At 39.8% G+C, this 25143-nt stretch overlaps 1 protein-coding gene across 1 annotated transcript in view; it reads right to left on the reverse strand.

The window, feature by feature from the left end:
- The window catches only part of UBAC2 (UBA domain containing 2), a 106289-nt gene that overhangs the window by 11258 nt on the left and 69888 nt on the right, over positions 1–25143 (reverse strand). Inside the window, exon 7 of the mRNA XM_030036667.2 lies at positions 10678–10923. Within this exon, the coding sequence (XP_029892527.1) occupies positions 10678–10923 (246 nt within the window). The remainder of the gene's footprint in view (positions 1–10677; positions 10924–25143) is intronic.

Below are 25143 nucleotides of genomic sequence, written 5' to 3' on the forward strand. Positions count from 1 at the left end.
GGACGCGACATAAACCAATGCCTTCCCCCAGTCAGTGCTCTGGACAGTACCCACTTGTCACATTTTCTAAGCAAAGGTAAGATTTCTTGTTCAAGTCCAATTTTTCCACGTCCAATTGTGTGAACGTTGCAAGATTTACTATAGCAAAAGGAAAATTTTTTTTTGCATTTAATTCCTCCACTGCTTTGTTTGTGCTGCAGGATGAGAGGCTCGAGGCGGCCTTCTCTGCTTACGGCATGAAAACAGCCCCAAGCTCACTGTAGTCAAGAGGCTGAAGGTTCCCATCAATTTGCATCCGCTGGTCCCAGTGCCTGCAGCGGGACGCTGTGAAGAACATCTAGTCTCCATTGCCAGCTGTCGTACTTGTTTTGATGGCGTTAATCAGAAACTGTTTTGGAAGTCCTGACTGCTGCGCTACTAGAGAGAGACAAGCACTGAAAAATTCAGTCTACAGACTATCATTCATAAAAATACTTTGCACAAATTGGTGACTGGACCCTTATTTCTGCCTGCAACATAGTCTTCCACATGTCAGCAGGAAAAACACTTGACAAAGAGACTGCTTCATTAATTATTTGACTACAAGGGTGTCGGACACACCTAAGAAAGGCCCCTATCAGCCCTTCCTCCTCCCTTACTCCTAGGTTGTAAATTTTTAACTAAAGAAAAATTCAGTTTCCTTTGGTTTAGCAGTGCAAAGACTGGGTTAATCGGTTGGTTGTAAATTCTTTGTTACTGCCTGATAGGAGACAAACATACCAAGGAGACCATTTTATCGGTCTCTGATAAATCACTACTACAGTGGATTAGGAGAACACTGGTGATGTTGGAACTTCTGTTACAGGAAGACAACAAACCGGTCCCAAGTTTAGATGACCAAAGAATGAGATTTAACAAAGGACTGGATTAAGGGAATGGGAAAATAGCAGCTCTTCATTGCAGAAAAGGTTGTAAGGAAATGCCATATTGATGACTTATTCTTGGATAGGTGCCGGGGCTTTACGTACTGAAGTTGTGCCTTATGAGGTCACATCCTTGATGTCTTTTTTTGTTTTGGGTTTTTTTTTTGTTGTTGTTTTTTTTTTATGGTGTCTGGGACAATACTGTTTACAAGGAAAGGAGTATCCTCCTTTCCTACAGAATAAGGAAGAGGTATCTAGAGCTAGCAAATGCCTTTGTACAGCCTGCTAAAATGCCAGTTATGCCATGTCTTTTCATGTAATCTCCTTCCTCTCTTTTTGAAAAGCAGGTCTACCTGCTTCCCATATACATACCTGCCATGGCATATTTTGTAAAAGCACTTCTTATCCAAAGCTTGACAATTAAAAATGTTGTATTATGGACAATTAACAAATATCCAGTTAAGTAGCTGTCACATCTGCACATATTTTAATTAGACTAATTTCAAAAGAAATGAAAGAAAATGCTTTATAAAAGTCCTCTTGAAAGTGATGCATGTGGTTAAGATATTTTGATAACGTTATCTCATGTATATGGTTAATGCCAACTCGCCATCTGTTTGCACAAACAGGAAGCACCTCCTGATATCTGTCCTGTTCACCTTTTCTTAACATAACAACCGCAGCAAGAGAAAAAAAAAAGAAAAAAAAAAAAAAGGAAATTGCTTTGCATTTCATCTTCTAAAGTAACATTTTAAAAATTTGCTACTCTGCATAAGAGCCATTACTTGGTATAGACATAAATATTGTCTTACTTTCATATAAAGCTTCAATTTAAAAAATTTACTGAAAGCAGGAAACACTTATTTGCTTTTCAGACCTAAATTTTTCTACAAGTTATTGACTCCAAAGTACACATACTAATGATATAAACAAAGAAAAAGCATAGCCATGAATGACACAATGATACCTGCTGCCCTGAACACTGCGTAAGAAAGATCAGTGGCAATGCTGAAATTTCCAGTAGACTTATTCAAATGTCTAGCCTGCTTTTTTCCGTGAGGACAAAACTCTTCTGGGTTTTTAGGGGTTTTTTGTTTTTTTTTTTAATTATTATTTTTTTTTACTTTAATAACTTCCTTCTTTTGAACGAGAGTAGAAATGTAACAGTATTAGTGTTCTGAGCATCGTTCTTAATGATGGAAAGAATTTTTCACCAAGGAAAGCACTACAGCAATTTCTAATGATATTCCAATTTCCTCTGGAAATTTATCCTACAGACAAGTCTCCTCAGCCAAGAGGCTCTGTCTCCAACTCTTAGCTGCTGCATCCTGAACTTTGATGCCTGCACTGTCCCAGAGGAGCTCACGTTTCACAGAAGTTCAGAAATCCACATGTGGTCTTTTCTGAAGCCTGATCAGCTATTTCCTTTGAAATCTAGGAGGAACACCTTAATCTGGCCTCTGAGGCTGCCTGAGAGACAATGGAAGGCATTTCAGCACAGGCACGACGCCTCCGTAGCAGCAGAAGCCAGCAATGCCAACGGGCAGGCACATCTGCTCCCTGGAGGCGAGGTGGGAACGGCATCAAGCCAGATGCAGACAGCTGTGAACGCTTCCTCGCGTACTCGTGCGTGCCCAAGCTCTTGGCCCTGTCGACCACACGACAGGAAGGGGTGCCACCGCCTGACTCCGACACACGACTGGCTGGCAGTAAGTGAGGAGGTGTGTAGGTACTCCCCAAAACTGGCGGTTAGCTCAGAACACTGCAGGAGTCAGACTGCTCTGCATTTAACCTGTTACAGTAAGGGTAGATACCTATTCTGTACCGAACTGTGCATCACAGTAACATTCACTTTTCATTACTGCTGTGATGCAGTAATTCAACCAGAAAGTGATTCATCACTATGGCAAGAAGAAAGAAAGATATTTCATATCAAGCAGAAGTTGAAGGGAGGCATTTTTGAGAACTGATGTCATTCATTTGTCCAACATTAGGGAAGTGTTGAGCAGAACTCTCAGAATTTGTTTGCAATAATAAATGAGGATTTGGATCTTCTCTAGACAGCAGAGACAGGTCTTCAACCACCTTTTCAAAGTACTTCCTTTTCCAAAATTCCTGGCTTCCCTTGCTTGTGTTCTTCATCCGAACTGGGTTCTTGCTGGCGCTGTGACATCACAGATACGGTCACAGCTACATCAGTTGAAAACATGCATCCATGTCATACTACTGGCAGTGGGCCTTGTCACTTTTTCCCACAGAAATCTCAGGTATATATTGAAAAGTAAGTTCCCATTATTAAAAATTAATCTTATAAGTGAGTGCCTTGTGAGAGGTGAAGCTGTCGATCGCAATCACCAGCTAAATTTTAAGGAATGACATGATTTGGAGCTGTTCTTACGTTTGGCATTCAACACTTGCTGAGTGAGATAATCGGGAGGGGTGGTCCAGTGAGCCAAATGCTGATGGCAGGTCCACCAGCATGAACTCGCAGTCTGTACTTGAGGAAATAACTTTAGCTCCGTTTTAGACATTTTACACAAAACAAAGACAGTTCTAACCCTTACTACACGGCTCTTTGGATGTTGACTGGTGACAGTGGACTGTCATTAAAGCATTATGATTAAACAGATAAACCTTCATTCACCTCCTGTGCACAAACCTTTTCAAAGAGTAATAAGTAGAGGCTGAAAGAAAAGTGAGAAATAAGAGTTCCAAAATTGTTTTGATTTGACAAGCTGAGATAACAAACACTGAGCACAAAGAAAACTCAAACGCAAATTCTCCAACATACTAGCATAAACACATACTGGAGTATATAAAGGGCTAGCCTATGATGACGTAGGGAAAAAAACAGATTAGCATCCCATTTTGGGATGTAAAGATTCAAGTTCTGTCTTAGGTTGCAAATAGGAGGGGCTTCCATTTGTTGACATCTCAAAGTCAACATACAAGGATGGTGTCATACTTGCAACACTGTTCCGCAAAACTTTTTTATCTGTTGTGCCTCTTAAAGGTAGTGCATTAATGAACGACCGGTGAAACCGGCCTGCAGTTGTTATGTGCTAATATCAGAGTTCTAATCAGAAAACCTGAATACTAAGATGGACCACTTACTATCTGAACTACATGCTTCTTGTTTACTACACGCTATGGAAGATGACACTAGGAAAAAGAAATGGCCCATCAAGACTCTCTCAGTGCAGACTGGAAGGACAGCAGAAGCCGCCCTGGAATCCAATAACCAAGACCCCCAAACTGGATGCCTTATTTGCCCCATGTTCAAAGCCAGAAATGAAGTGACAGGTACAGCTAAAAAGAAACTTGCCTTCTGTAACCAGGAATTGATCAGACAACAGAGAATTAAATACGCTGGAAATGCTTGGGGAGATTTGTACACCAGGAGGTTTTTTACAGGGAACTGCCTCAGGTTAAATTGTTAGAGGAAGAGAATACAGAACAATCACATAGGAGAATAAACATACTCTATTTCTCAAAAAAATATTTCCTTTGAAATAAAACAATATTTTGCTTTAGGAAGCTGTCCAACCACTGTATCAACCACTGCTTCTCCAGGGAAATTGATTACAAATAAATAAAATTCAAAGGCTATAGCTCAAAAGCCCAGTCAGACAGAAAGAGAATTTCATAATTCCAGTCCAAGAAAAAAATGATAGTTCAAAGTGTGAGTGGTGGACTACTGAGGAGTAGGAGTCAGAGATAGCTAGCCTTGCGACTGTGACAACTGGCTGTTAATGAGACACATTCAGCTTATTCTAGTGGTACTACTAGTGTCTGTCAGCTTGTGGAATTGCCAACCTCCATGAAAAAGACAGAAAAATAAAGTGGTAGTCTGTAGAGGAGAGAGTCATAAACTGTTCATTACCTGGATCAACACCCTGGAAATTCATAATTTTTAATTTCACACGTAGAATCCATGAAAAAAGTTATTCAGAAAAAGAAACCAGAAATATCTAAATAGCAGTGGGTTATCAACTGCTGCAAATCTTATTGAAGTGAAACATTAAAAAACCAAAGAGTTCACACGTGCCAACATCAGCAGTACATGCAGTTTTTATACTCAACAACCTCTAACAGTAAAGCTCCCCTTTTGAAATAAAACCAGGATTATTCTCAACACAAAGAAAACATTATTAAACAATTACAGAGAATAATCAAGAAGAAAATGCCAGAAGAGTGCCAAAAAGCAAAGGATGAGTCAAAGACTCACTGAGGTCTGAAGGAGAAGATACTGTTTTCTCTACAAAAATGGAAGCTGTCTGTGATTTGAAAAAAGGCTTGGGATGTGTCCACTCGTATATCGGCATGCAGAGGAAGGGAAGAATGAAGGAATACTGAGTCTAAATTTAGCCACCAAGATTACTGCTGCAGCATACATGCTTCATTCATGGGCTGAAATAAACCCATAAATCACTTATTAGTTAAGAGAATTCTTTAAAAATATGATGTCAAATCTTGTACACACATCTCGGGAGTCTGAGCTCGATTAACTTTTTTATCCTATTGGTACCCTACGTATAGTTGTCTTTGAAGTTTATGGCAAGGTTGCTAAAGGCAGTTTCTATTCAATTATGTCACAAAATCCCAAAGTAGCCTTAGGTAACACAGACTAGTTGGAATGGAAGCCTAACTAGAGAAAAAGACTGCGTAACACTTGGCTGAAAAATCTCACCCGTTTATTTAGGTAAAGCAGTCTGGTAGATTCGTTCCGGACAATGATACGTACATCTGTGGAACAATACGAACAGGCTGCTTCCATCCAAAGTCCTGGCTGTAAGAGCAAGAGTTTATATGGAGCCAGCAATGTATAAAGGTTGCAGAAGGTCTTCAGGGTTCAAAATGTCTGTTTGAAGGACTTGTTGGTACTCAAACTTGTGAAGTTATTCAAGAAGACTTCATCAAAGTGGTATCTCTCAGTGCCAGTGGGAGAGCTAAAGAATATGCTCAGGTCTGGTTCTTACACTTCTTTGAGAAAGCAGAAATGGACTATCTGGGAGTATATTCACTGAGGGATTTTTTCCTACCATCGTGAATGAGGATAACATTCCTGAGGAGGAATTCTTGGTGCCAGGGAAGTCTTCACTCCATTAATCTATTTTTTTCCAAGGTCAGGAGTTTACCACTTCCATATAACCAGAAGGTAAACGAGCGATCGAGCCTCACAGTCCTTAGTTGAAAAAATGTGAAACTTGCACATTTCTCAGGATATGAGACTCCTCAAAACAGTAAAGCACTCAGTGTGCCTACCCACAGAGCATCCCTCCAGTGTCCCAGGAGAAAGACATGTAACAAATGAACAATTAGAGGAAGTCACATTGTTATAGAAGAAGTCTGGTCTTTGCAAGCAGTAGAATCTCATACAGAGATGCTGTGTGATATGAATCAAAGGAGAATCTGGCCTCACTGAAAAGTAATGGCAGCTGGAATAGAAGAACAAAAAGACAGGAGGCAAAAGACAAAATAAGCTTACAGTGGACAATAGGGCAGAAAAGAGGTAGTGAAATGGAAGATTTTCATATATGGCTGTAGGCTTATCACACAGTCTGAAGCAACCTGGTGAAGCTCTTTTCTGAGCCAAGAAATGAAAGAGAAACCAGTAAGCAGGGAACACGGTGTCTTTAACACGCTCCGCACAAATGAAGGAATAAATGCTCTGCGGATACAAGAAGCATTTTTACAAGCTGAAGGGACTGAGGTTCATACGCTGCCCCTCCCGAATGGGCAGAGGGATGAGCGCTCACTCGAAGGAGAAGTGGTACTTAGCTGCCTACAGAAGGCGCTGACCACCTTTTCTGCAACTTTCCAGCACCTTCCACACATCTGTCTTTAGTGACAACAGTGTTGTCAATAGTACCTAGGCACAGACTCCTCCCTTATCTACTTATCTACTTGCAAAATATCTGCCAACCTCCCTCCAAGTTTCTCAATAGGAAGTGAAAGTCAAGTTGACTCCCTGCTGCCACACTGGTGCACAGATGCAGCAGCTGCTTCCCTTTTCTCACCGGGGCTTTCATTTGGGTTACAGAAAAGATAAACTTTAAAAAAATGCTGGGAAATGAAAGAGATCAAGAAATAGAAAAGTCAGGAGAGGAAGACCAAAATGTTCACTGATATTACAGTATCGAAAGGATAAAATAGTGCCCAAAGACCTCAACTACATCTTGTCTGAACAAGAGAAAGGCAGGAGGCATCCAACCCTAAAATCCTACAAGCTTCATGATGCATCAGCAAATGATTACTGGTGGTGAGACACGATGGGAGAGAACTTTCGCCAAAATGAAGAAGGATTTTGTATAGGAGCAAACACAAAGTATGGGAAACAATGGAGATGAAGGGGAAGAGATGATGAAAATGTGAGAGGAAAATGGCATAGTGGGGAATGAAAATGGGCAAGTGATATGAAGGGCAAAAAGAGATCAGATAATGGGAAAAAAAGAAAAATAGGATAAATTATTTAAATTAGGAAACAGGATAGACAAAAGAGTGGGAAAGAAAAGAACTAAGAATCTAAAGTTTTAAAAGCAGTAACAAAATAGCAAGCTGGTGTTTTTTGAGGGAACGAATACATATGGTACACATTTTATCCTACTGCCTCAAAAGGTGCAGGGAGGTTATGCTCAGTAATTCTCCATTTGTGACAAGTTCATAATTTCTCAGGATTTTCCATGGAAGAAAAAAAAGAACAGAAAGTTTTCAATATGCACGCTACCATCTGTTTAAGGGCTGTATCCACAGCAACTAGAAACCAAGACAAAAATCAGTCACCATGTAACCACACTCCCCCGACAAACTAGCAACGTAAGATAATTTTTTCAGTTTCTAACAACATATTCAGACACAGTACCACTGAACATTTAAGGGCTAAAATGAGGTACATCAAGTAATGAAATTGGCGGTTTATGTTCAAATTCTACCCCATACTCAACCTATTCCTCGAGGTTATGGGTATCTGACAACCCAGCACTCACATGCACAGCTCCATGCTTCAGGCTCCTCCAGACCAGAACACTGTAGCTAGAGAAAGACTGGGAAAGGTAAAGCTCAAAGAATTGCCAGTAAAGAAATTCTGGGATGGTTGGGTTTTTTTTGTTGTTTTTGTTGGTGGTTTTTGGTTTGTTTTTTTTTTTTTGTAGAAAGCATCCAAAGTGAATTTTGCTTTGGATAAAAGAGCTTAGTGAACAGCAGGAAAATAAAGATAAAATTATTTACATCCCAGTATCTTGGAGGTACAGTAAAAGCAACTTATGAGAAAAGTTTTTGGCCCAGTTTCTTTCCCAGTTATGGTTTTTTAAATTATTTTTTTAAACTCTTACTCTTTTTGTGTTGGCTTGCATAACTGGTCAGGCTCACGTTCTTCAGAATTTCTTGCAAAGACCGGAAGAATAAGCTTATTACAAAAAGTGTCTATGTAAGAAAGGGGCCTCCTTATGGCCAGAACACTTTCCCGTGCTGTGCGGACAATGGAGCACCATTAAAACCACCTATCACGTTCTTGTGTTCTCCTTCCATAATGCTACCAATATACAGGGAAACTTCATTGTCTCTTTTCTCAAGCAGATGAACTGAAGAGCAAAGGAGTAAGAGGAATGAGCAGAGCACCTTCTCAAGGGGCAGCTAAACAAAATTGTTGCACTATGGCATAGAGAGGAAAGTTAAAGTTCACTTCCCTCACCAAACAAAATGTAAAGCAGGAGAGAAAATGTTGGTTTATCTCACTTATGGCACATTACCTACAGATAGTGTACTGGGACTCCACCAATCTGCACAATGTTCTCTGAGAATATAATTCAAGGCCATATTTGATGACTGATATACACTTTGCAGCTTTTATTATTTTCAGTTTCACAAAGAAAACCTCCCTAAGAAACTGATCCGCATTCTTTATCAGCTTGACTCCCACTGGTAAAATTATCATCTAAATTCCATCTGTAACGTGATCTGTTCAACTTCACTGTCTTCAAATTATACCTTCCCAAGCCTCTGAAGGCAAAAGAATTGCCCAAGTACAGTAATCCAGAAAATGGTTTTCAATTTTTTAAATATTATTTTGAGATTGAAATTAGCCTGCTTTTCATTTTTACCACTTCATCTCAACATTTGTGAATGATGCTTTTCATGATTTAGTTGATGGCCAGTAAATTCTGTGACTGAGTCATTAAAAAAAAAGGCTAGTTAAAAGCTTTCACGACACAACTTTTCTGAAGAGCCTCTCTGAAACATTCATACATTGATCCCAATGCCTTCCGATCACTGGTTTCACAGATCAGCACTATATGTTAACTAAATGCTGCACTCAAGTTAAATGGCAAACATGAAGGTTGTTACTTGAAAGTGTTTCGGCAACTTGTGAAGGGAAGCATCTTACTGATGTTCAAACAATGTTCATTTATTTTATTTAAACCCCTCCACCGTTTTAAAAAAGTCTATTTGAAGTCAAAGATGAAAAGACATTTTTCCACTTTCATTGTTCATAGTCTAAGGAAAGGAGAAGATGAGAAGATGTTATCAACTCTTCTTTTATCATTTACTGTTCTGAACTTATTTACCACATTTTGCAATTAAAGATATATTATATAAAGACAGTCCTTCATAACTGGAAATGGCTTCTTCCTCCTATCTGAAGAAACTTGGCTGCACTCCTCCCAGCAGCTTGTAGCCCAACAGACACTTTTAATGCATTTTCTATTACAACGGCAATGTTCAAGAATTGAGTAATTTCTAGTTCAGTTCTTATGCTAAAACTGGTTAATGTTCTAATGGGAGTTGAGAAAAGTAGATCAGGATCTTTCCACCCGAGGAACAATTTCATCAGACTGAAACGTTAAGAAATCAAGGAAAACAAAACTATGTTATCAGGGACTGGAAACAAAGATTCATACCTCAGTTGCTGGCCAAAGCTTTATGCCATCACACCTCTGATTCTGGCAAGCTATTAATGGTAACACAGCTATACCTACTTGCACTACACTACCTCAAATACAAAGAGAACTTGTGTATTAGTACAGAGCTGTTTCAAGACAGAGGAAACTCAGTAAAGACCTCAAATTGCTAGGCTGTGATTAAATTATGAGCAATATATGTTCACATAGAGCAATGCAAGGCCTATGTTGTCCGCTAGGTTTGATAGAGTAGTAACACATACATCTAAGATACAGGAAAAGTGAACTGAGACATCATCTGCCTTGTTTTACTGCCATAAAACACCAAGTATGTGAATATCTGCATTTGCTGGTTTGACGAAAACAGAGAAAATAAAAAGCCTCTGCTATTCTATTCAATAAGGAAATAAAACAAGAGCATTAAACATGGCATTATTACATTATTCAAAGTACATCTGCAAACAAAGGAGTTACATAGACAATTTTCAACCTCTCTGAAAAGGATGCTAACAATACAAATATTCAGAAGAGTCAGGAGCATTATGACTTCCTAACTTTCCACAATGGCTCTTACTAAAGATCACCGAGAGGCAATCACTTTACCTTTCAGCCTCATTTTTGGTGAAAGAATGCCAGAAGTACCGATATCCTTACAGGATTGTCTGACATTCTGCTTACACTTTGTGAAGCAGTTTTAACATATAAAGCTATATAAAACACTTAAATGCCTATTAGCAGTACAACAGTTTATGAAAAACTGATGGAGAAGAATAAAGAAATACATTCTTTTTAAGAAACAGGAACCACAAAGGATATATGAACCAAACATGTATTTTTTCCATAACTTAACGTAATCCTTACAGAACATATATCAATACCTGCTGCTGCCTTTGCCGCCTCATTTGGGCAACCTGAGACATCATGATCTGACGATCCAGCAACTCCATTCTCTGCTGCCTCTGGATGTCAACTGTTGCTCCCATTCCCACTCGAACTTCATTCATTGGTTCCGCAGATGAGAAGATTGGTTCAAGAGTCCAAGAAAATATCTTTGCTACCCAGCTGGGCACACAAAGAATTCGATGAACTTTTAATATACTGCTATTGTAGCAAATACCAGAAACCTAAAACCAAAAATGAAATGTTAAAAAAAAAAAAAAGAAACAAACCAAAAAACTTAAATACATCAAATATACTTTGTATTTAGCTGCAGATAGCAGTTGGTCTTTCTGTTTTTTAAAGCACTTTTTATTATACTTACCCAGAGTTCTCAGACAAGAATCAGAGAAAGGATAGGGGATTTCTTTACCTCCAACTTCCCCACAACTACAGACTGTTACTTTCTTAAATTTGTGTACTGCATTGCCTATGACTCAGAAAGCTGCTTGGAGTTTTTGTTTCCAAATCTGAGCCCAAACCAAGAGACCCTTTCTCAAGCAGGTCAAATTCAAACAAAATTTTCATTTCTAGTAAAGGAACTGGTCAGGGTATGCTGCATGCTGACCTGAGAAGATTAAGGCTGCCCTTGAGGATGCTGAAGCATTGTAAACACTCCCTAGAAAAACACCCCCCCCTTAAGGATTCTGTCCCCACCACCCAAGTCTCTCCTTCCCATAAAAACAAAAGGAAAACCGCTGATTTGAAGTTAAATCTAACAGTATGCACAGACTTATTCCAAAAGGATCCCATCTACCTTCTAGGAGAAAAAAAACCAAACAAAGGTTCAAAAACCAGTTCATTAAAAACTGTGATATTGAAAAAGCCAGTTTTTGTGATGCCCTTCTCCCACGTATAAGAAAAACACCTATTCCCTGCGTTCACACTCGTGCTTGCCTTGGGGCTTGATTTCATTTCAGATTCAGGAGGAGCAACAGAAATTCATGCGCCCCATACATAAACGATCTACAGTAATCACTCAGACATCATTTTAAATCCCATTACGAAGCCCTAGCACTTGAGCCTAAAGTAGTCCAGCGGAAAGGCCAAAGTTCTTGCACAAACTCAGAGTCTGCATTCTGCTTTATGCCACATTTCAGTATTTGTAACTATTTACTGTCTGTTATGCCACAAGAATTATGCTATGACAACAGTGTGAAATGAACCGGAAGAGATATGAACGCCCAAAAATCCGTAAACATACCCAAACAATCCAATTATGCTAGAAGCAGTGTAGAAACTCCACACCTGAGCTATTTAACTGGGGTTATTTATTTTATCTCACTGACATTTGTATATACATACCAAATGAATTGCTGCACATACAAAGACAGACAGTATACAAAAATGCAACATTCTTTGGGAGGGGGATATTTTTCAGATTATTTACAAGGTTATTGGTAATTATGCAGTGAGATAATGAGACTTGTAACAAAAATACATTCTGCTTTGGGAAACACTGATTTTCATTTTATTCTACTTTCATTTTATGACTGCTCTCAGGGTTGGATATAACACCAAACACAGGCTACCATTCTAAAATGAGAAAGAACAGTTTTAAACTACCCTTAATCCCTTCAACCTTTTTGTGCTATGAGGAAGGAGGTAAATGGGATGGGATAAGAGCAAGGCCATAATCTCTGGCATCACAGTGAAGGTCCTGACTGGACTCCAGGAATGACAGGGTGCTGGAACAGAAGCTTCTTCATGACCTCAGAAATTCTTTCCTCAGCTCTAGTGAAACTGTTCCAGATGGCTGTAAGCCCACGACCAAAACTTGTGCACATCAACTGGAAACTAAGATAGAACTATAATCGCCAAAGAGTAAGCGGAGGAAAATTCGTACCACTTCTGCAACTCGTCTACATTTGGTATGTAGTACTTGAGGTATCTACCTAGCAAGAAGGTCCCTCAGAAGCTAACCACCTGGTCCCAAGACAGTTACATAGATAGGCTCCTCACTCAAGAAAACCTAGATTATAGCGCTACCAGGAAGGCTACTTTTTTGGGAGCAAGAATTACTGAAGCAGGTTGCAAATATTACACACACATTTAATCTGATGATTTCTTAGATGCAAAATACATAAGCAGCACCAGAACCTACAAATTATCTTCATTCCTCCCACCTTGTATCATCAGGCTATGGAGCCAGGCCTCCTCTTTGATCCCAGGGATTCTGCATTCCTGGTTGCACAGGGGTAACCAGGCAGGGAAAGCGTTCCTGCTCAAAATACTTTGTCCAACATCACAACAGCATTCCCTCATGTCTTCCAAATGTCCCTCCCAGATACTGATCTCTCTCTGCTCACTCTTATCACCTCCTTTGTTAAGGTCTAATGTTTTCAGGGCACCCTAAATCTTGAACGGGTTCAAAAAGTCACAGGAACAAAACAAAGCAAACGGTGATAGGAAAATCTACATCTCCCTGAATGTATGACAAATCTTGACACGTGTCTGAACACATTAACCACAAACAGAATCATTCTCTTATCAACTCGAGATAGAAAATACAGCAAAGAGATAGCAGCAGCATGTTTTTAGTCTCAGAACTTTGGGACTTGTTTGTCTCAGAAGGGAAAGTGTACTGCAAGCAACAATTAGTAGCTGCATCAGTAGAAGCATTCTCATATTTTTCTAAGTGGAGATGGCTAACCATAGGATCACAGAATCTTTTAGGTTGGAAAAGACCCTTAAGATCATCAAGTCCAACCTTTAACCGAACACTGCCAAGTCCGCCACTAAACCACGTCGCTAAGCTCCACGTCTACACACCTTTTAAATACCTCCATGGATGGTGACTCAACCACTTCCCTGGGCAGCCTGTTCCAATGCTTGATAACCCTTTCAGTGAAGAAATTTTTCCTAATATCTAATCTAAATGTCCCCTGGTGCAACCTGAGGCCATTTCCTCTTGTCCTATTTGGGAAAAGAGACCAACAACCACCTCATTATAACGTCCTTCCAGGTAGTTGTAGAGAGCAAGTCATTCCAGAGCGTTTAATCAGAAGAAAAGGCTTTATAAAGATAAAAGATTATGGACTCTGCTAAAATGGAGAATGGCACTTATCACTGTGTGTGAGACTCACACGCATGGCTCCTACCTGCCTTCCTAGCTTTACTGAGCTCATCGGAGTAGCGTGCCTGGTCTACAGCCAATGCACCAGTTGCAGTGGGCTGTCTTCTCTCTCCTTGCTCCTCAACAGCAGAGTAGTGTCGTGACCCCTCCTTGTCCTGCCTTGGACAGAAATTCATTGCATAACCCAAACGTGTAGACTTCTGTGCTCACAAAGCAGGAAGTCGAGAAGTTTGGCAATATAAAGTTCACAGTAAAATCTAAAATAAAAAGCACCTGGTGAACGAACAAGACAAAACTGTGTGGGACTAGCAGAAGAGAAGTACATCTTCTGCATCTAGTTGCCAAGAAACTTACTGTGGACCAGTAATTGTTCAGAGCAATCATGTGAGACTGCAATTCTTCACAACTATAAACAGATGGAAGGACAGACTCAGCAGTGGAGAGCACCAAGTGTACACCGGCAATCCACCTTGTTATCTGCACATCTGTTAGGATTTCAGTGCCACTCCCCTTCCTCTCTCCCCGATTTACTACTCCAATTATTTAAGCTATTAGATGGAAGTATAAGACACTTTAAAGGCTGTGCTCAGTTTTATCAAATTTTCAGGAAGTTTCATCTAGTGAGGAAGAGATAGCTATTTGCATATTTCCAATAAACCCAGAATGGAGACATTTGTAGTTAAAACAGGTCTTGTGATTCAGTCTGGTTTAGCGTCATACACTCATCTTAATGTCAAGTATTTCCAAAGTACTTCCTCTTTAGCTGGTTCATATGCAGAACTTGATGTATATAATTAAAAAAAACCCCCAAGCTTTGGCAAAGTATAATGTAACTTTTTACACCATTTCTGTTACAGACATGTAGTGAATTTCTAGTGTTTAACAAAGTAAGCCAACTTTGTTTATTCAGTGAAGATAAGATGATCTCATTATATCCCAACTTCAGCACTGTACATCAGATTAAAGGTCTACTTCCCCAAACGGATGAGTCTCCACAGTATTTTAGGCTCTAAAAAGTCACCACAGAAAGACATTGCAGTTAAGTTCACATTGTTAAAATGGAGAATTTTTGGCTGGCAACATAAACCACATCTTAGTTGTTTTCTGTTAGTCACACCACCATAACCTACAACCTCATCCACTGTATCGTATGAGGCACAATGCTAAGCAGAGGAAATGGAGTTTGCTGGAAATTGGGTAGCATGCTGCAGTAAAAAGTGTGCTTACATTTTTTTCAGTTTCTGAACATCATGGCTTAGTACTACTGGTCCTTCACATGAAGCTCCCTAACCTCCTCCCGCCCCTGTATAAAGCCCAACTTCCCCCCGCCTTCCCTCATGTCCCTCCGAAGTTGTACACTTTTTAGAAAAAGGAAGTAGCTGTAGTTTCTCTTTTACATTAGGTAAACCGAACATGGAACCTCTCCAATATTTTACATGACAAAGACATGTATGCTCCACTACTGACTGAGCTATTTAAAATCACTATACTTGATTAACACTAAAAAAGGAAATCAAATGGAAAAAACAGTAGGCAGGTTGGTGCAGAAAATGAAGTTGAAAATTATTTTGCCTAATGGTTAGAAACTGACAGCAAATACTCAATTATTTTGTTCTGAATAGTTTAAATATAGTCATCATATGTATTCAAGACTTTGCTATTTTCAGATATCAACAAATTGAAAGCAAATAGCAGTATTCTTAAAAGTGAAGTGACATTTTTATACCTATTTTATCTGCTTTATCTTTAGTACGTTCTGAATTCTATACAGCTAGAATCAAAACAAGGGGTTAAAGTTTGTGTCAAGATTCTGTATTTACCTTGATTAGAGAAACACATTTATCAAACCAAGAGAGATGGTGCGAAAATCACCCAATAAAACCACTACACATGTATTTTCAACTTGTAGTTATAACCTGCAATGTAATTGTAACACAACAGATTATTTTGTTTGGGTTTTCTCTGTGGAAATAGTTAGTAAGAGTATAAACAGCTTTTTGCAACAGTTAGCTTGACAGAAAAAAAAATTGTAATAATAATAAACTAATTCTCTTCAATTTCCTTCCCAGTTGACTGGGCTCATAAATTTCCCAGATACCCTGAATTTTTTTTCTTCAGAGTCCATCAGTGCTATCTTCATTGGTCAGGTGCAATCATTATCAGATCTCAATCATTCTTTGTTTACGTGCAAGCATGGCTGTACTGCCATTTCAGCACAGTACATCTATTCCTAACTTGTACTTGTGACCTAAGGATAGGTTCCCTCGGGTTTCTGCTAAAGTTCCGCAGGTGATCGTCATCATATTGTTAACCAAACCTCTTTACATAAAAGACATAGGAAGACTAGGGAAAATGTGAGCCCTCTCTGGAATGAAACAGGAGACCTGGTTACTCAGGACATGGAGAAGGCTGAGGTACTCAATGACTTTTTTGCCTCAGTCTTCGCCAGCAAGTGCTCCAGCCACACCGCCAAGTTGCAGAAGGCAAAGGCAGGGACTGGGAGAATGAAGAACCACCCACTGTAGGAGAAGATTAGGTTCAAGACCGTTTAAGGAACCTGAAGGTGCACAAGTCCACAGGACCTGACGAGATGCATCAGTGGGTCCTGAGGGAACTGGCGTATGAAGTGGCTAAGCCACTCACCATCGTATTTGAGAAGTTGTGGCAGTCTGGGGAAGTTCCCGCTGACTGGAAAAGGGGAAACATAACCCCCATTTTTAAAAAGGGAAAAAAGGAAAACCCAGGGAACTACAGGCCAGTCAGTCTCACCTCTGTGCCCGGCAAGATCACGGAGCAGATCCTCCTGGAAACTATGCTAAGGCACATGGAAAAGAAGGAGGTCATTGGTGACAGCCAACATGGCTTCACTAAGGGCAAATCATGTCTGACAAATTTGGTGGCCTTCTAGGAAGGGGTTACAGCATTGGTGGATAAGGGAAGAGCAACTGACATCATCTACCTGGACTTGTGCAAAGCATTTGACACTGCCCTGCACAACATCCTTGTCTCTAAATTGGAGAGACATGGATTTGAGAGGTGGACCGCTCGGTGGATAAGGAATCGGCTGGATGGTCGCACTCAAAGGGTTGCGGTCAATGGCTCGATGTCCGAGTGGAGAGCTGTGACGAGTGGCGTTCCTCAGGGGTCTGTATTGGGACCAGTGATGCTTAACATCTTTGTCAGCAACATGGACAGTGGGATCGAGTGCACCCTCAGCAAGTTTGCCGGCGACACCAAGCTGTGTGGTGTGGTCGACGGGCTGGAGGGAAGGGATGCCATCCAGAGGGATCTTGATAGGCTTGAGAGGTGGGCCTGTGTGAACCTCCTGAAGTTCAACAAGGCCAACTGCAAGGTCCTGCACATGGGTCGGGGCAATCCCAAGCACAAATACAGGCTGGGTGGAGAATGGATTGAGAGCAGCCCTGAGGAGAAGGACTCGGGGGTGTTGGTTGATGAAAAACTCAACATGACCTGGCAATGTGCATTTGCAGCCCAGGAAGCCAACCGTATCCTGGGCTGCAGCAAAAGAAGCATGACCAGCAGGTCAAAGAAGGTGATTCTCGCCCTCTACTCCACTCTTGTGAGACCCCACCTGGAGTATTGCATTCAGCTCTGAGGCCCCCAACATAAGAAGGACATAGACCTGTTGGAGCGAGTCCAGAGGAGGGCCACGAAGATGATCAGGGGGCTGGAGCACCTCTCCTATGAAGACAGGCTGAGTGAGTTCGGGTTGTTCAGCCTGGAGGCCCTGGGGAGACTTTATAGCAGCCTTCCAGCACGTAAAGGGGGCCTACAAGAAAGCTGGAGAGGGACTTTTTACAAGGGCATGGAGTGATAGAACAAGGGGTAACGGCTTTAAACTGAAAGAGGGTAGATTTAGATTAGATATAAGGAAGAAATTCTTCACTGTGAGGGTGGTGAGGCACTGGAACAGGTTGCCCAGAGAAGTTGTGGATGCCCCATCCCTGGAAGTGTTCGAGGCCAGGTTGGATGGGGCTTTGAGCAACCTGGTCTAGTGGAAGGTGTCCCTGCCCATGGCGTGGGGCTTGGAACTAGCTGATCTTTAAGGTCCCTTCCAACCCAAACCATTCTATGATTCTACGATCATGACTGGATTTATCTACCTCAACACAGACATCTGCAATTTAAAAGCCTACTTATGAGCTGGTTGTTTGAAGTTGGTTTCATAGTCAACAGAGAGAAATGGGCACCGTTAAGATGTGACTCATCCTATGGCAAATGTCTCCAAAGTACCCACACAGCTGAATTACTCTCACAGATTCCCTCTCTAAACAATGGTAACGTTGCAGCTGTGATGGTGTACATGTACAGGCTAGAAAAGCTTGATAGAAGCAATCTACCTCTTACTGAACTAGTTGGCACAGTTGACCAAGTAGACCAGATTTGGGGCACACAAACTCTTCCTCAGATCTGAGAGAGAAGCTGAGAAGTTATAAGTGAAATACAAACTGAAAACTAAAATCCCTTTTTCTACAGGATCTCAGAAGCCGTGGATATAAAAGAGAAAATATCTTATGACACATTATTACCTTCTCCCCTCCTTTCCCACTATTTTCTCCTTCTTCCAGAATTGGAAATATCTGCATCTCCTTCCTCCCCAAACAATTACAACCTCACTTCCACACTAACATCCCCTGTATGCTAGGCGCATCAACTACTTTTCTTTTCAGATGCATTAACTGATGCAGGAGTAAGTGTTGTCAGCTTAGTCAGTTGTCATGTGTTTACACATAGCAAGTTGTCTAAGCTCCCACCACAGAGGAAATTAAGTCAATAGAGTCAGTAGAATGTAGAGACACTCATCTCAAACTAAGTCACCAACAGTCACTCAACTGAATATTGACCATTGCCCACATGCAGATACCTCATGTTAGTTTTGGGTGGTATTCAGCACATCTGTTAGCTTACATACGGATATCTGCACCTGTCCTAAAGTCAGGAGACAAACAGACAATGCTTCTTTTTCATTTCCTAATCTCTGTTATTCTATTGCTTTTCCATTTCTTATTTCAGGCTATGCACTTCACAACCTATATGCTGAGCTTCCTGAACTGCATTGCCAGCAAGCAGGTCGAGGAAAGCGAACCTTCCTCTTGTCTCAGCACCAGTGAGGCTGCACCTGGAGTACTGTGTCCAGTTCTGCACTCCCCGGCACGGGAAAGACATGGACTTGCTGGAGCAAGTCCAGCGCAGGGCCACAAAGATGATCAAGGGACTGGAGCATCCCTCACATGACGAGAGGCTAAGAGAAGTGGGACTGTGGCCTGCAGAAGGGAAGGCTCAGGGGGATTTTATCGAAGTATATAAATGCCTGAAGGGGGAGAATGAAGAGGAGGGAGCAGGCTTTTCTCAGTGGTGCCCAGTGACAGGACCAGAGGCAACGGGCACAAACTGAAACACAGGAGGTTCCCTCTGAAAAATCAGGAACGACTTTGTCACTGCGAGGGTGACCGAGCACCGGCACAGGTTGCCCAGGGAGGTGGTAAAGTCTCCATCCTCGGAGATATTCAAAAGCTGTCTGGTCGTGGTCCTGGGCAACCAGTTCTGGGTGGCCCTGCCTGAGCAGGGGGGTTGGACCAGATGTCAGCCTCAGTGATTCTGTGACCCGTCTTAATACTTGGTCTTTGGTGGGCAGTTCTATCAGTGAAGGGGAATCACATCAGTTACACATAAAATACATGTTTTTATTTAGAAAAGTACTTAAGCATAGGCAGAATTTTTAGTAAGCGAGTAGTCTCACTGATACTAGCAATACTACTGATACATATATTGTAAAGCCAATGTCAAATATTCAGAAATCACAACTCAAGTTCCAAAAAGTCACTAGCAAGATTGTCTTAAAATCATAAGGGTTTAAAAAACAACCAAACAACCAACAACCCCCCCCCCCCCAACTTTCCTTCATGATTTCTAAGCCTTAGGGACATTCTTTTGGATTTTGAAGTGGTAGTTTACACAAAGGTTAAAAGCTTATTTTACTACTATGAAAGCTGACATTCCCAAAAAATCTTTTGACTCCTTGAGCTAGGACTTCAAGAAACACTGACAAGAAAAAGAAGAAAAAGAAAAGAAATCAAAAGCATTGGTAACACTTTCTGCATCTTTACAAACTTTCCTGATAAAGAGCTGTAGTTATCCATATAATCCAAAAAAGACCCTGTAGTACTGGTGCTTTAATTTTGAGTATCAGGTCTTGAAATTTTATCCTGGTCAATATTTTTTTTTTTTTTTTTTTTGCATCTTTTATACAGCAAAACCTTTTTTTTTGCTGCGGTTTTAGAACATAAGAATCAGTAATGTGCAATTTGATCTAGCTGTAGAATAAAGAGCTTTATAGCACTCTGTTACGTGGGTAGGTGTGTATATGGGACCTTTGCTGACTGGCAAAACAGGATCCATGGAAGTGCCCTAGTGTGGTGCTCAAGCCTGAGCTAAAAAGCCCAGCTCATGAAGTAGGCAGAGCAAGCCCAGCTCTACACCGAGCAGCCCAGTCTATCTCCAGAGCAACACGCACAGGGTGTTTAATGGGATTTCTTGATGGTGTGGTCAATGGTACTGGGTAACCAGCTGAAATGACATTTTGGCCCACTGTACCACCGGCGCATACGCTCAGCCTTAGCTGAAGAGTCAATGGCAGTTCAAGCTCCAACCAGGCACACTGATTTCAAACACAAAGGCTCAAATACCAGTTGCAATTAAAGAAAAGACACCAGCAGGAAACCTTTAAATAATCTACATTCTCGGATTTATTTAAATTTTCTTAGTTATTTCCTCTGAAAATTACGTTTCTTGCTACTGAAAATGATAAAAATATGTTCCCCTGTGATCATACAATATTTCCACAAAACTAAAGACTTAAATAAAATAAAATTAAAAAAAAAAAAATCAATGAGAAGGCTACATTTAAAAGATACTGTTAGGGATACGCCCTTTTTGCATCAATTTTTCAAGTCAGAAATGCATTGTGAAGTAGTATGTTACCAGGCATTTGGGTAAAAACAAGCTCAAGAGGAAAAAATAGCAGAGTTTTTTTTAAAGTACTATTAATGCTATTGTGAGTGCACTAGATTTTACTTTACACAAAAACAATATTCAAAACAGTAACACATCATTTAATTATTTCTTAATTTTCATAATTCTAGTAAGTTTTGCCTTCACTATAGCTTTTCATAAATTCTAAATTTAAAAGAATTAATTAAAAACGTGATTTCGGTTATTGCAAATAATTAACTTTTATCTATCCTGAACTCCAATTCAAATATTGCTTGGCTACAAATCAACAGCTTAAAAAACAATTAATGCATACCTTTCATATATTTTTTTAGATTATCCAAACTCAGTCCTATTAGACTGACTCTCTTCTGTGTCACCAAAGGAATACCGTAAGACATTTAACTAGATAGAAGTAGACTTACCTGAATCACCATTTATAATTATACAATTACAAAGAATTCAAAGCATATCAGACTTTGACATTGACTAAAGATCTACATAAGACTAAATGTAGATGACTGGAGGATGTCCAGACTAACCGGAGGATGAAGAAGGACGCATGGCAGGACATCAATGTGGAGGTAACTGCATACTACATTATCAGGTTCTGATCAAAGATTCTCTTCAAGAAAGTCAGCACGTATTCAATACTGATTTTAAGTTTGTAGAAGGGATGATATTTTAAGTGTCAATACTGCACTGTGTGTGGGGGGTAATACAAATGCTTCTGCATACCCTTCAAAACTTTTTTTTAAAACAACAAAAAGAATTCAGTAAGGATTGTTCAAAATCACTCAAGAAAGATGTGGAAGAAGAATAATAACAACAAGAAAAAATCAATGAGTCTTAGGTCTGATCAGATATTAACTACATAATGTTACTTTTAAGACAAGAACTAAAAAAATGAAAGTCTGGTTTAAATATTTTGCTTCCCAGCCAAACACATCTTATCCTGTAAATGCCAATCCTAAAGAATAGGAACTCACTATAGAAAAATACCTCAGCCGAATGAATAACAGAAAGGGCGAATGAAGTTCTTAAGAAACAGAAATCAAAACAATTCAAAGTATGCTCGGGAGCATTTAACAACAGATACCTGTAGTCTGTGTAAAACCAAGTCAGCAATTTCAAAGAAATATGAATAAGAACTAAAGCATTCAAAAATCAGAACTGAAATTAAAACCAAGCACTCAACACTGTCTGAACTTTCTATCTTAACCTTAAGCCTTTAAAGTACATGTTCTAAATTACAGATTCTCTACAGTTTTCCAACATCTGAAGTATAAGAAGTGCAACTTTTCATACAACCCAAGAAAAGTAAATCACAGAGTAGCACAGAAACAATGCAGAAAGCTGTTGCATTTGGCTTAGTGAAATCTGCAAAGTAAACAGGGTTTTAGAAACTTCAGCGTTTGTAAGGTTAAGACAATTTCGATTTCCTAAGGTTTGAACTGAACTTTACACAAATTCAAGGCAGCTCACAGAAGATTTGGGGTATTCCAGATTTTGAACTTTATGCAACAGAGGTCACCTTGCAAACAAATAAACAAATGACACTAGGTAAGAATAAAGAGGCTACAACACTAAAATCACAGAAAGGGTCTGAAAGATACCTTTCCCCTACGAAATATAGCCCTAGCTACAAGGTTAGCAGAAACCCTGGCATGTGATCTGTATGACGACAACATTATACTAATGAGTGGAGGGAACTGCATGTCCCAGCGGGCATCTCTCATCTGCTGGTACCAACCTGAGCTTACTTCTTAAAGCAGGTATGGTGTAGCTATGATTGAGCAAGCCTCGACATGCCCCTCAAATTTCAATCCTGCAAGAGTATAGCAATGAGAAATGTAAGCTGAGAACCCAAGAGAGTGGGGGGGTAGAAAAGGGGAGGGAAGGTGGGTTGGTATGTATGTGTCCAATGAAACACTCAAGTGGATACCATTTTCTAAGGTGTTTTAACTGTTTTAAAGAAAAAAATAGTAGGGAAACTGCTTCTGGCCTTCACTAAACTGAGTGATATGCATTACATGGAAGCACTTCTGTAAACAACTGTTGAAAGAATTTCTGGCTTAAAAGTCAAATGCAAATAGGCTGTATGACTTTCATGACACATCTGCAACTCTAATATGAAGTTTCCTAATTTTATGACATAAAAAACACCCTATCATAAGAAACAAATCTGGACTGTATGTACCACGTATGGTATATTCCTGGCAAAACAAATCACAAGAAACTAAATTAGTCTCATAAATCATAAGAATAACAACATTACAGATTACTGACTACATCAGATTTGTGAATTTGTTTACAGTCTACTTTTTAAATTCTCCCCTTTTTGTAAATAAGCATCATGTATTTAAACAGCATGTTTTACAACACAGCAGCAACTGAAATTACCAGGCCCATACTGACATAACAAAAGAATGGTAATTGAGAGGTATTCCACTTTCATCTGGAGAGTAAAGAAGCTACCTTTAAGAGTGTATTCCTATGTTGATTCAAAATCAGAGAACTAGGAAGATATACCTCATGGCAAAGACAGATACAGTAGACCTTTTGTATTCCAATAACAAAACACATAGTCATCTCCGTAATTGAGAACGATCCAGCATCAAACTACAAATTGTCTAAAATTCCCTATCACCAGGCACATTACATCAATGCCTACCTGCATACATGAGACTCATACACACACAAACACATTTCTGTAATGATGGCATGGCTCAAAACCACTGAAAACAAGAATTCAAGGCAGTACAGTTCCCAGTTGCTCTACACCCTGCCTGGAATTTACAGGGAAGTCCTAACAGCATTAGATGAACAGCAAGGATGAACACAGAAATCAACCTCCAGTGCCACATCTTGTACCTGGAAAGTCAGATCCCATTTAGTCTAAGAGCGTTCATTACATGTCAAAATATAAATTGTGAGAAGTTAAATTAATGTTAACCAGGAACACGGTGGAGAAAGTGGAAACTGACAACAATTCAGAAATTGTGCCAGCACCATCCATTTTAATACTCCACATAAGCAGAAGTGCAACAAAAGCTAAATTGCAGAACAGCTTCATATACAGTCATATGGGGGTCTAAGTGATCATTAGAGCTAAAAATACAGACAGTGAAGTCTCTAACAGGCAATGAACTAGTGACTACGTATCACACCTAGGTGACTTGGTGTTCATGCATTTACTCAGCCGTTTTGTACAAATACATGAAAATTTGATTCAACAAAGATATGTTAGAAAACATCAAGAGCAGTAAGAATTACAAAAATACATAGGTTGTTGGAATGTCTTAACACTGATTTGACAACCTACGTATTTCTGTAATTGTACGTATACATATGTTATCAAGTATCTACACTTGCAGTGCTAAAAGGTACCTTTATAGCGTTTCATATCCCTCTTCAGATTATTTAATATACTGTGAAATTTTACTCCTATATCAAGTTTTCTCAAAAGATGCCAAATTATCATTTCTAACAGAGGAGAAAAAGAGACTTCTTATTCACAATATGCTGTGCAAAAAATGGCTGAAATTCCTAACACAAACTTCTTTCCAGATTGTAGCACTTATTACAAAATGGTAGAGTGCAGCTCTCCGCTTGCTGCAGAAAAAATTGAGACTGAAAACACATCAACATTGATGATGACTTAATTTATGCTGACTGAAGCAATATGAAAACTTCAAATGATTTTTTTAAGCCTTCCTGTGACACAGAGAAAGCTCAGTTTATTCCTATGGACTTATACCTATGTAAAACACAGTGTCAACCTGCAATTAAAAAAAAGTTCATTTATGAAAAAGAATCCTAAGAATGTTGCATTATACAACAGAATAAAACTGTACATTAAAAGGGAATCAAAGTAAGAGCCACATAATATATTATGAAAAAAAAAAAAACCCAACCAAACCTATTTGAGCCATTCTTTGTAAGTCTGTATAACCAAGTAGACATACAGTTCCTGCCACCAGGAAAGAGGGAGTTAAATTGCCTTTCCTTTTCTTTCCTTTCCTTTCCTTCCCTCTCTAATGAACACCTGTTCAAAAGGAAGGGCTATTAAAAGAGCCAGAAGAGTAACAGGAAGGGTAGTGTGTTTGGAGGAAGTCACAGATCCTTAGGTGGGCACAGAGGCTTGGGCTGATCTGCAGGATAGCGAAATTCTGGTTTGTTAGTTGCACTGTGTTCATCGATATTTATGGTCAGACCGAATTGTTGAGCAGACTTCATTATTTACTGCTCCGTCACTCCTGTTAGTTATCCTGTGAGCTCAGAGAATATTTTGGAACAGTCAATGCAAATGCTAAGAGAC

Source organism: Aquila chrysaetos, chromosome 14 (genome assembly GCF_900496995.4).
Source record: "Aquila chrysaetos chrysaetos chromosome 14, bAquChr1.4, whole genome shotgun sequence".
Taxonomy (NCBI): domain Eukaryota; kingdom Metazoa; phylum Chordata; class Aves; order Accipitriformes; family Accipitridae; genus Aquila; species Aquila chrysaetos.